The 12,843-nt window shown below is 36.4% G+C and overlaps 1 protein-coding gene across 1 annotated transcript in view; it reads left to right on the forward strand.

Moving 5' to 3' along the window:
- fgf8a (fibroblast growth factor 8a) overlaps positions 1-12,572 on the forward strand; it is a 14,963-nt gene extending 2,391 nt beyond the window's left edge. The window contains exons 4-5 of the mRNA XM_028468150.1: positions 3,115-3,221; positions 12,171-12,572. Of these exons, the coding sequence (XP_028323951.1) occupies positions 3,115-3,221; positions 12,171-12,455 (392 nt within the window). The 3' untranslated portion in view covers positions 12,456-12,572. The remainder of the gene's footprint in view (positions 1-3,114; positions 3,222-12,170) is intronic.
- Positions 12,573-12,843: the final 271 nt, after the last annotated feature.

Below are 12,843 nucleotides of genomic sequence, written 5' to 3' on the forward strand. Positions count from 1 at the left end.
ACTTTCACACACATATAAGAGCCATTTTTGTTTTTGTGTACCTTCAAAATAAGAGTGCGAACAGTGCGACTGCTGCCTGTGTGTGTGTGTGTGTGTGTGTGTGACGAGTCAAAGATGGAATCAGACGTGCAGGAAAGAGAGAAACCTTTATGTTAATGTAAGTTATTCTGCAATCGATGCAACAACATGTTGATTAACGGCATCGAAATCTACGAGTGCATAAAAATGTGGTTCCCAACCTTTTCTAGGTCGTGTCATTTTGATATCACATACAGGCATTTCTGGCAACCCCAAATATATTTTTTTCTTTCTGGGGACCCCCACTGTATCTGAAGGTGGTTGAACACAGACATGAACATTGAAGAACAGTCATGTGGAGACAGGACCATCTATAAGGGGGAATAAAGGAGAGATTTTTGGGGTCCATCCATAAAGTCAGTAAAATGATGGTCTATTGTTCTATGAATCTGTGATAACCACATTTATTTATTCATCTGAATAATATCCACTGTTATCCAGGAACGTTTATTATTATTATTATTATAGTCATCTTAAAGATGGAAATCCCGGTTTTAATCACTAATAAAGTTAGAGTGGCCAAAAACAGACAGAAAAAGTGGTTAAAAAGTGTTCAAAGTGTTAATATTGGAACAATTAATTTAAACTGGCAAATAATGGGCATGACAAATGGTGAATGTGGTTAAATTGGCCAAAATAATCATGAAATATGGTGAAAAGAGGTTAACTGTGGCAATAATGGGTCAATATATGTGACAGGTGCAAAAGTGGTGGAAATGGTTTATAAGTGCTGAACATGTCTGGAAAGTGGAGAAAATGAGCAGAAAAGACATTAAAATGTGATGTAGAAGTGTCAAAAATGGGAGTAATGTAGTAAAAATACAAAAAAATAAATAAATAAAAAAAAAATATATATATAAAATATGGCAAGAAAAATGCCATATTTTTCTTGCCAAAAATATGGCAAGAAAAAATGATGAAAATAGGTTAAAATATGGAAAGTTTGGTGTAGTTGCAGAAAAATGTTAAAAAAAAATAAGCAAAAATAGGCTCAAATTGTTAAAAAATACATTTTTAGTTCCTCCCTGTGTCTCGTGACCCCAATTGGGCTCCTAATCCCTAGGTTTAGAACCCCTGGTAGAGAATACAGTTATTTATGATTGTGTTGCTTTATTTGAAAAATAATAATACTAATTAACAAATTTATCAACATATACATTAATATTTAAATGACCCCATTTAAATTCCAGGTGTCCCCACATGGGCTCATGACCCCAAGGTTGAAAAACAGTGGCGTAAAACATTTTAGTTTCTCACATCACTTATAAATGCGAAATTAATATTATATTGTATTCATTGTTCAGTAAACATGCAGCAAGTTAGAAAGATAGTTTGTGTGTGTGTGTGTGTGTGTGTGTGTGTGTGTGTTAACAAGCAGAGTTGTAAAGAGTACCCATATATCTACTCAAGTAGAAGTACTGATACTTGATTGAATTTGTACTCAAGTACAAGTAAGTCCTACATAAAATACTTAAGTACAAGTAAAAAGTAGCTCAATTAAATAGCAATCAGAGTAAAAGTTACTGTAGTTACTTTCACCCCCACGTTTATTGTTGGTAATAAATCTTGGTACGGGTCCCTTACATACAGTAAACATCTCATGTAGAAACATAAAAAAGAAGAAATCAAATCTACCACAATTAGAAGTTTTCTACATCTGTAGAAAATAAAATAATTGAAAAAAATAAATAAATAACACCAATTAATTCAATTTAAAATAAAAAATTCTCAGTCTCTAAATATAGATACATTTATGAACTCTAAAACGGAGAAAATAACCTCCATTTAATGATGTTTTGGTGCATTACGTTTAATCTGATTGGTCAGATATGATGTAATACATTACGTTTAATCTGATTGGTCGGCTATGATGTGATGCATTACGTTTAATCTGATTTGTCAGCTATGATGTAATGCATTACGTTTAATCTGATTGGTTGGCTATGATGTGATGCATTACGTTTAATCTGATTGGTCGGCTATGATGTGGTGCATTACGTTTAATCTGATTGGTTGGCTATGATGTGATGCATTACGTTTAATCTGATTGGTCGGCTATGATGTGGTGCATTACGTTTAATCTGATTGGTTGGCTATGATGTGGTGCATTACGTTTAATCTGATTGGTCGGCTATAATGTGATGCATTACGTTTAATCTGATTGGTCGGCTATGATGTGATACATTACGTTTAATCTGATTGGTCAGCTATGATGTGATGCATTACGTTTAATCTGATTAGTCAGCTATGATGTGATGCATTACGTTTAATCTGATTAGTCAGCTATGATGTGATGCATTACGTTTAATCTGATTGGTCAGCTATGATGTGATACATTACGTTTAATCTGATTGGTCAGCTATGATGTGATGCATTACGTTTAATCTGATTGGTCAGCTATGATGTGATGCATTACGTTTAATCTGATTGGTCAGCTATGATGTGATACATTACGTTTAATCTGATTGGTCAGCTATGATGTGATGCATTACGTTTAATCTGATTGGTCGGCTATGATGTGATGCATTACGTTTAATCTGATTGGTCGGCTATGATGTGATACATTACGTTTAATCTGATTGGTCAGCTATGATGTGATGCATTACGTTTAATCTGATTAGTCAGCTATGATGTGATACATTACGTTTAATCTGATTGGTCGGCTATGATGTTGTCTGGTCATTTAAATTTGTGTAGTTTCACAAAGTTTTTTGATCATTTTAAAACAAAATAATAATACTTTACTCAGTAACTGTTGGGTGTAGAAATGTATTGGATTAATTTACTTCTTTTAAAACATACTTTAGTACAAGTAAAATGACTGATTTAGAAATATATTTATTCTTTAATTTCACCTCTGGTTATCAATAGTGCATGTTTGTGTAAATAGCAACACTTCAGCATTTTGTCACATTCTGATGTTTGATTATAAAAACGAATCAGAAGAATTTAGTCGAAGTTTGTAAAATTTGAGGATGAGTTTCGTCTCAATCCCACCATGCACTAACAGCTCTTTTCATTGGTCGTTTCCTCCAGCTAAACTCATTGTAGAGACGGACACGTTTGGAAGTCGGGTGCGAATCAAAGGAGCCGAGACGGGCCTTTATATCTGCATGAACAAGAAAGGAAAGCTGATTGGGAAGGTGAGGAGAAATGCTCTACAACAGCCACGGTTGCCACGGTCACACGAGCTCCGATATCAAAGGAGAGAACAACAAAGAACTTCATGTTGATCACATGGTCTGAAGTCACTACTGACTGGTAGATTATACTACACACCAGGGTTGGAATCAATTATAGATGTACTTGATAATTCATTACAATCATGACATAATTGCAATTGTAATCAGAATAAGAAAAAAAAATCAGTTTCTGTTCTAATCGTAATTGATTTGTAATTGAGTTGAGATAATTGACTTTGTAAAATGTAATTGTCCTGGAAATTCTATAAAAACAATCATTTACAATTTTATTAACTACAAACGTGTGGAACCGTATGTTACAGTTCTATGTCTTACACATATGTACTTAATAACTATTATGTTTCATATAAAGTTTACCTGTCAGTTCTCATGAGGATTTTTAAAATAGTTGAAATCTAGGGGTGTACTGACACTCACACCACAATTATTAATATCAATATTTTTCATTGATTAGGAAGTCTAACAAGGCAACCAAGATAAAGGACACAAATGACATGATAAATAATATTTTTTAGTGTATTTTACAGCTGATTTAAGACGTTAGCATTAGAGATGCTAACAAAAAGCTAACACAAGAGGAAGATTACATTTAATAAGGCTTATTTATTTAAAGCTCAGTATGTATGATTAACTGTAATGGAACTCTAGTAATTGAGAATGTAATTGTCATTTTAATTTTAATTGGAAAAAATGCCTGTCAACGTAATCGTAACTGAGTTGTAATTGAACATCGATAACTGAAGACGTAATTAAAATGTAAAAATGTAATTGACCCCAAGCCTGGTACACACACACACACCCATAAATACATAAATGTTGCCATAAGTTGTCTAAATAGATGATTCTAAAAAAGATATAGCTGTAATGAGCGTTAAGCGAAAAATTGGGCTAATAGCAGGGAACATGTTGGTTTTAGAACGTTGTGATTTGCTGATTCTGAAAATGTATGTTCCGAAACTGAATTTTAAGTCCTTTGTGCTCAAATTCACCTTTTAAAACGTCCTATGGACATGGTTAGCTTACAGATGATTTGTAGAACCTTGTAATGCAAATGTGGGAAAACTCAGCTACCATGTACAGCACTATGTGGGTGTAAAAACCAGTAAACAACGTATCTGTATGAACTATAATTAATGATTTAATTTACAAGTATCGTTGATACTGTCATCAACAATTACCACCAAACACTCAACATCCTTTAAACGTTCTTTTTTGGGCTGAATCTGGTTGGTCTGTGTTTGCCTCCATTTATCCGACCGTCAAAATTGTTCAAAATTTTGCCCCAAATATAGTCGTTAAAATTTTGTTGTCATTGGCAAGGCAAGACAAATTTATTTGTATAGCGCATTTCATACACAAGGCAACTCAATGTGCTTTACATGATAAAACATTCAATTGTTTAAAATCAATAAGAACATTTAAAATCATCAGTAAAATCATTTAAAATCATCAACAAACACATTACATCATCAACATGACCATAAATCTCTCTCAATCATATACAGTAGAGAAAAAGAAAAGCCTTTAACTTTGATTTAAAAATGTTCACATGTGATGCTGACTTCAGCTCTGCTGGCAGTTTGTTCCACTTCTTTGCAGCATAACAACTAAAAGCAGCATCACCATGTTTACTGTGAGCTCTGGGCTCCACTATCTGACCTGTGTCCATAGATCTGAGAGACCTGCTGGGTTCATACCTGACTAACATCTCACTGATGTATTCTGGACCAAACCCATTCACACATTTATAACCAGCAGCAGAACTTTACAGTCTCCTCTGAGGCTGACTGGGAGCCAGTGTAAAGACTTTAAAACTGGACTAATGTGTTCTAACCTCTTTGTTCTGGTTCAGACCTGAGCTGCAGCGTTCTGAACCAGCTGTAGATGTTTGATGAAGACCATTACAATAGTCCAGTCTGCTGGAGATAAAAGCATGGACCAGTTTCTCCTGATCTTTCTGAGTCATTAAACCTTTCACTCTGGAGATGTTCTTTAGGTGGTAGAAGATGTTTTTGTGATAGATTTGATCTGATTCTGAGTCAATCAGAACACCAAGGTTTTTGACTTGGTCTTTATCTTTTAAAGATCCAGACTCAGATACTTGCTGACAGCAGTCCTCTTTTCATTGTTACCAAAGACAATCACCTCCATCTTGTCAAGGAAGTTTTCACTCATCCAGCAGTTTACTTTTTCTAAACAGTCACACAACACCTCAATGGGACCATAGTCATCTGGGTTCAGTGATAGATATAGTTGTGTGTCATCTGCGTAGCTCTGATAATCAACCTTACAGTTCTGTAAAATTTGTCCTAAAGGAAGCATATAAAGGCTAAACAGAAGAGGTCCAAGAACAGAGCCCTGAGGAACCCCACAGGACATTGGTAATCTGTCAGATTCAAAGTTTAAAATGCTTACAAAATAACTTTAGCTCCTCCAAGTAGAACTTAAACCATTCCATTACTTTTCCATTTAGTCCAACCCATGTTTGTAATCTGTGCAACAACAATAATGTATGATCTACAGTGTCAAATGCAGCACTTAGATCCAATAGAATGAGAACAGACACTTTTCCTGAATCAGTGTTCAACCTTATGTCATTGATCAGTTGGTTGAAGACCACCTTCTCAATGATCTTGGCCATGAATGGAAGGTTGCTGATTGGTCTATAGTTAGCCAGTATAGAGGCATCCAGTGTTCTCTTTTTTAACAGAGGTTCAACAGCAGCTACTTTCAGGGATTTTGGTACGGTGCCTGATTGGAAGGAACGGTTAATTATTTTCAATTACAGAAAAGTGTGCGAGAGTTGTTGATATTTTTGGCAATAATTTCAGAAAAGTATTGCTTTTTGCTTTGAACAAGCCATCATTGAATTTTCGCAGACTTATTTTGTATAGTTCTAGATGATTTTGGAGTTTTGTTGATCTCCATTTACGCTCAGCTCTTCTACAGTCAGATTTCAAATTCTGCATTATCTCAGTCCTCCTCCAAGGTGTTTTCTGTGTGTTTGGTTTTCTCTTAGTTTTGATTGGAGCCACCACATCTATGACATTACAGACTTTTCTATTATACTCATCCAGAAGATCATCAACTGTCTCAGCACTCAATGTTGGTGTCATTGCTATGGCTTCCATAAACTGTGCACTTGTGTTGTCATTTATGTACCTTTTCTTTAAACACACATAACTAGGGGGAACAGATGTTACAGTCTGTAGGTCAAAAAAGACACAGAAATGATCAGATAGAGCTAAGTCTCTTACATCAACAGCAGAGATATCAACACCTTTAGAGATAACCAGATCCAAAGTGTGACCTTGAGTGTGTGTCGGACCAGTCACATGTTGTGTAACACCAAAAGTATCCATTAAAGCATACAGTTCTTTGGCAGTATTGTCCATGTTATTGTCTACATGAACATTTAAGTCACCTGTTATTATTAAAAAGTTGTATTCAGTGCATACAACTGACAGCAGTTCAGCAAACTCATCCATGAATTCTCCAGAATATTTTGGGGGTCTATAAACGACTAAAAACAGAACTCTTGAATCACCCTTCAGTAAGAATGACATATATTCAAAGGAGATAAAATCATCAAATGTTATTTCTTTGCACTGAAATATTGATTTAAAAATGGCAGCAACTCCACCACCTTTCCTGTAAGTACGACACTTATTTAAATAAATAAAGTCTTGTGGTGAACTTTCATTGAGAATAGTATTACTGATACCATCATTCAACCACGTTTCATTAAGAAATAAAAAGTCCAAGTGATGTGTCAAAATAAAATCATTAATTAATAGTGACTTGTTAACAAGAGATCTAACATTAAGAAGAGCTAATTTTAAAGACTTTACTGGAGACACTGGTGAACTTTTTGGATGACATGTTATAGGAGTCACATTTTTATCTCTATAAAGCTTTTTACTTTTCTTTAATTTCACAATTTTACCTGTGTTACCTGTCACCACAGGAATTAAAGAAGCTGCATTAACTCCATAGGGCCCTGACTTTTTTTGGTTGTTCCTAAAAATAGAGCTATTGCAGTCTAGACCCAGCACACATCAGACCTGTGTCGCTCTAAGATGAACACAGCTGGCCTGAGGAGAAGAGTGATCCTGGGCCTGGTATCACTGAGGAGGGATGGGTGGTGCAGATTGGTTCTTTAGAGGAGATAAGATGGGACCGTGGTGGGGTAAAGGGTGGGGTGTCAGTCTTGTGCCAGCCAGAACCAGCTCGTTCATCTGGGCAGTTAAATCCAAGAAGGCAGGGGTAGGAGAGAAGCTGGATGAGGTGGAAGTAGGTGAATTTTGGGGTGAAGCAGGTGGGTCCTGAGATGTGGGGGTTGGGTTGACCTCTTCATTTTGGCGATTTTTATTTCTTGCTGGAAGCTCATTGACTCCATGTTCTTTCCTTGTTGTTTTGTTCTCCGATGGTACATGTTGTCCTCTGTCTTTATCAGAACTGATAGCAGTGTGACTGGTGAAGTAAAACAAGTTAGATGTGAAGAGTTTTACTCCATCCTTGTTTAGACACAGTCCATCTGCTCTAAAAAGATGACGACGTTCCCAAAAAATAGGAAAATTTTCTATAAAATTTAGTAAAAGGGCAGCACAAGCCGAAGACAGAAATTTATTCAAAGAGTAAATCCTTGAGAATTTCAGATCTCCCTTGTGGACTGGAGGTATCGGGCCACTGATGAACACTTTAGGCTGTAAACAGCTCACAGTTTTTAGCAGATGGGTGAAATCCTGCTTTAACACCTCAGACTCCTCCTTGGCTAAATCATTTAACCCAAAATGAATCACAACATTTTTCAAATGTGGGTAATCTGCAACGATATGCAAGATTTTGTCAGCCAGGTCTGATACTGTGTCATTAGGTAAGCAGATCACTTTCACGTTGCTGTTAAACATCTTCTGAGCATCTTTAACAGAACGTCTCCCACTATCAGTGTGTGAGGTTGTTGCTTTGGCCGACCATGTCGCTTTTGTTTTCCTGAAGCACTTTCAGTCTTCGCAGTTCCAGAATGTTGTGTGTTGACCTCATTAGAGCCAGATCCTAGGTCATTCAGCAGTGGGGTGAATCGATTACCCAGTTGTACATGAAACTGGGTTTGTGACTTGGTGATACTCCTGCCTTTAGCAGATGTCCACTTTTGTGCCTGGGCAGACAAGGGAGTTGATGTTGAGGCTGCAGTCTGAGAAGCCAGTGCAGGCCAGTCCGTCTCATTATTGATATCAGGGCGCTTTGCTCGGCCCGTTAGCCTTTGAAGTGGATATGACTTTTTCTTAGGCTTAGCTCCCAGAGTATTCCAAGGAGGACTCGCACCTGTTGGCTTATCAACGGGAACAGGATCCTCCCTAGGCCTGATAGCTTTGTTAGCACGGGCTGGTAGCGAGTTAGCTTTATCCACTCCGCTGTTTTGAAACAGCAGCACAGTTGTATCATTATCATATCCATAGTGTCCATTAACCTCAATGTTTACTTGTATTCCTCACACTGTAGTCTCCAGTTCAGTAATCTTTTGGAGAAGACTGCTGTATTCTGTTGTGGAAAGAGCCATTCTTCTGCTAGTTAGCTTGCTACTTGTAGCTAGTTAGCTTGCTACTTAGCTTTCCAGTTGAGCCAGCAAATAAAAAAAGCAGTAGATGATTACCTCAGAGTCAGAGTCAGATGGTAAATGATAGAGTTTGATGTTGAAGTATCGTATCATTTCTCAGAAGAAAAAGTTCATGTTTAGTAAATAAATTCCTCTGTGAGCTCCGCTCTGCAAAAATATGCATTTCAAATAGGCCCTAAAACAGGGGACCATCCAACTACGTCCAAATGTTTCCCCAATATAGTCTTTGAATGAGGGTGTTATTAGACCATCCAACTACGTCCAGATTTAGCATTTGGTCCAAATTTGGTCAAAATTTCTCATTTGATGTAAGTAACTCAACAATTTTAATCCTTTATTTTGTGCTAAATTCAAGCAAATTAGCCACAAAAAAATGATAATGTAACAACTTCAACCATAACCACAGATACAAATCTGATTCTGGTACAAGTTGACTACAAAGGTTCCCACAATTAGGTTTTACATTTAACTAAATTAATATTGATTGCATAGTAACTATGATCAGAAAACGACGAGTTTTCACCTTTCACTTTTCTACCAAACATTGACGTTGTTTAGATGTTTTTTCAGCTACATTTTGCTGGGTGGGTTATAATACTATATGTTGCATTGCGGTAGTATATGTGCTTCACAGAGTTTTATCTGTAATAATGTAACAGACTTTAAGGACATCCCAAATTGATTTGACTAAAATATGACCAAATAAACCAACATTATTATCAAACTCTGAATATCATTTTTAATTTGTAAAACGCTAAATATTGGCTAAAATCTGTTGTTTTGGCAGCAATTTACATTTTTGATTAAAGCGCTAAAGGGCTCAAGTTACAGCTTGGGAACAGGGTTGAGGTCAATTACATTTTTACATTTTTCAATTTCAATTACATCTTCAATTATCCATTACAACTTAAATATGACTACAATGACTGGCATTTTTTCCAATTACAATTAGAATTACAATTATAAATTTTCCTGAAAGTCAATTAAAATTAAATTGTCAGTTACTTAAGCTGGATTTAAATGAATTCCAATTACTGAGCCTTTAATAATTAAGTCTTATTAAACGTAACTTTCCTCCTGTGTTAGCTTTTAGTTAGCATCTCTAATGCTAACGGGTCAGTTTGACCCATGTCTATAATCAGCTGTAAAATACACTAATAAATATTATCTATCATCTATTTAGTTTCTCATCTGTTGGTTACTTTGTCAGGCTTTATAATCAATGAAAATATTGTTATTAATATTTTTTTAAGGAGGAAATTAGAACCTTTTTTCCGTCTGTATAGCCATAGATTGATTTTTATTTATTTTTTAAATGGTAGTGGATAAGTAGATATGAAACATATTTTTATAATTAATAACTATGTATGTGTAACATTGTAATTGACAGTTTTTATATAGTTTTTAATTTCCATGAGAATTACAATCACAATTACAATTATAATTACGTAATAATTAGATTTAATGATCAATTACGCGTTTACAATTATAATTTGAGAATCAGGCCTAGTGTGAAGGGGGGGTGGGGTGGGGAGATCTATAGTCATTACAGATCTCTGATCTGTAATGACTATAGCATGTGTGTGTGTGTGTGTGTGTGTGTGTGTGTGTGTATATGTGTGTGTGTAGTGTATGTGTGTGTGTGTAGTGTGTGTGTGTATGTGTGTGGTGTATGTGTGGTGTGTGTGTGTGTATATGTGTGTGTGTGTAGTGTGTGTGTGTGGTGTGTGTAGTGTGTGTGGTGTGTGTGTGTGTGTGTGTGTGGTGTGTGTGTGTGGTGTGTATGTGTGTGTGTGTGTGTAGTGTGTGTGTGGTGTGTGTGTGGTGTGTCTGTGGTGTGTGTGTGGTGTATGTGTGGTGTGTGTGTGTGTGTATATGTGTGTGTGTGTTGTGTGTGTGTGCGTGTGTGTGTGTGTGTGTGTGTATGTGTGGTGTGTGTGTGTATATGTGTGTGCGTGTAGTGTGTGTGTGTGTGTGTGAGGTGTGTGTGTGTGTGTGTGGTGTGTGTATATGTGTGTGTGTAGTGTGTGTGGTGTGTGTGTGTGTGTGTGTGGTGTGTGTATATGTGTGTGTGTAGTGTGTGTAGTGTGTGTGTGTGTGTGAGGTGTGTGTGTGTGTGTGTATATGTGTGTGTGTAGTGTCTGTGGTGTGTGTGTGTGTGTGTGTGTGTGTGCAGAAACCCAGGGCCAAAGTATCTGACTCGCTGTCAGGGTTGGGGTCAATTATAAGTGTAATTGCGTAATTGATAATTATTTTCTTTTGTGTTGTAATTGTGATTATAATTGTAATTGGAAAAATAAGTTTCTGTTGTAATCACAATTCATAATTTATTTGTAATTGACTTCAGATAATTGACTTTGTAATTGTAATTGGCATTAAAATTCTATAAAAATTGTTAATTACAATTTAATCAAATGCAGACCTGTGGAACCGTATTACAGTTACATAGTTAATAATTCTTAAAATACGTTTCATATCAACTTTTCCCACTACCTGTCACTTCTCTTTAGGGTAATTTTACTGTTTAAAAATAAATTAATTCATTCATATAGGGCTATAATGACAGAAAAAAGGCTCAGACAATATAAATATTAATACCAATATTTTCATTGATTAGGTAGCCTAACATATTAACCAATAGATGAGAAACTAAATAAATGATAGATAATATTTTTAGTGTATTTTACAGCTGATTATAGACATGGGTCAAACTGACACGTTAGCATTAGAGATGCTAACAGAAAGCTAACACAAGAGGAAGATTATGTTTTATGGCCTTATTTATGAAAGGCTCAGTAATTGTGTTTATTGTAATTTAACTTTAATAAATGTGAACAAATTGTAATAAACTTTCAGGGGAAAAATAATAATCATAATTGAGTTGTAAATGAACATGAATGATTAAAGACGTAAATGTTAAGGTTTCATTTATTCAGACAAGTTTTTTTCAGAAAATTTGATCTCCTGGCATTTTTCAACTGTAAAATGCCAGTCTTCCTCAGAGGTGATTGCTTTGATGTATCCCTGCGAGTTCTCTCATAAGGAAATCATCAAAGCATCTCCTCTCTCTTCCCTCTGAGGAAGACTGGAAGTCAACAGTCGAAACATGTCAGGAGATCAAATTTCCTGAAAAAAACTTGGCTGAATAAACAAAACCTCAACATATATTTCAATAAAGAAGACAGAATGAACTTGCTGGAATTATAATTTAAGATGTAATTGTAATTGAAAAATGTAACCCCAACCCTGCTTGCCGTGGTGTTTCCGAGCAGAAGAACGGTCAGGGCCGTGACTGCATCTTCAGTGAGATCGTCCTAGAGAACAACTACACCGCCCTGAGGAACGCCCGCTTCGACGGCTGGTACATGGCCTTCACCCGCCGAGGACGACCACGTAAAGGCTCCAGAACGCGTCAGCACCAGCGGGAGGTCCACTTCATGAAGAGGCTCCCCCGGGGACACCAGCCCGTCCACCCCAGCCAGCACCGGCCCTTCGACTTCATCCGCTACCCGTTCAGCCAAAGGACTAAACGCACACGCTACTCCTCAGAGCGCTGACAAAAGACTCCTAAACAACACCAACAACTCCCCGACACAAATAACCATCAGATGATTCTTTAGTTTATATTTCTAGGAAACCTTGTACATAAACAAAAAGTATTTTTTATATTCTAGATGTTTTAGTGTTGATTTTTCTATGAAGACATAAAGGGAATTATTTTTTCTTTTAGCAGCAACATGTGACTGAGCTGGTCATGTGACTGTGAGCTGGTCATGTGACTGTGAGCTGGTCATGTGACTGAGCTGGTCATGTAACTGAGCTGGTCACGTGACTGTGAGCTGGTCATGTGACTGAGCTGGTCATTTGACAGAGCTGGTCACGTGACTTAGTCCTCACATTTGTCTTTTTATTTTTTTATCTGATCGCTAAATGATTGTTTTATAC

This window comes from Gouania willdenowi, chromosome 15 (genome assembly GCF_900634775.1).
Source record: "Gouania willdenowi chromosome 15, fGouWil2.1, whole genome shotgun sequence".
Classification (NCBI taxonomy): domain Eukaryota; kingdom Metazoa; phylum Chordata; class Actinopteri; order Blenniiformes; family Gobiesocidae; genus Gouania; species Gouania willdenowi.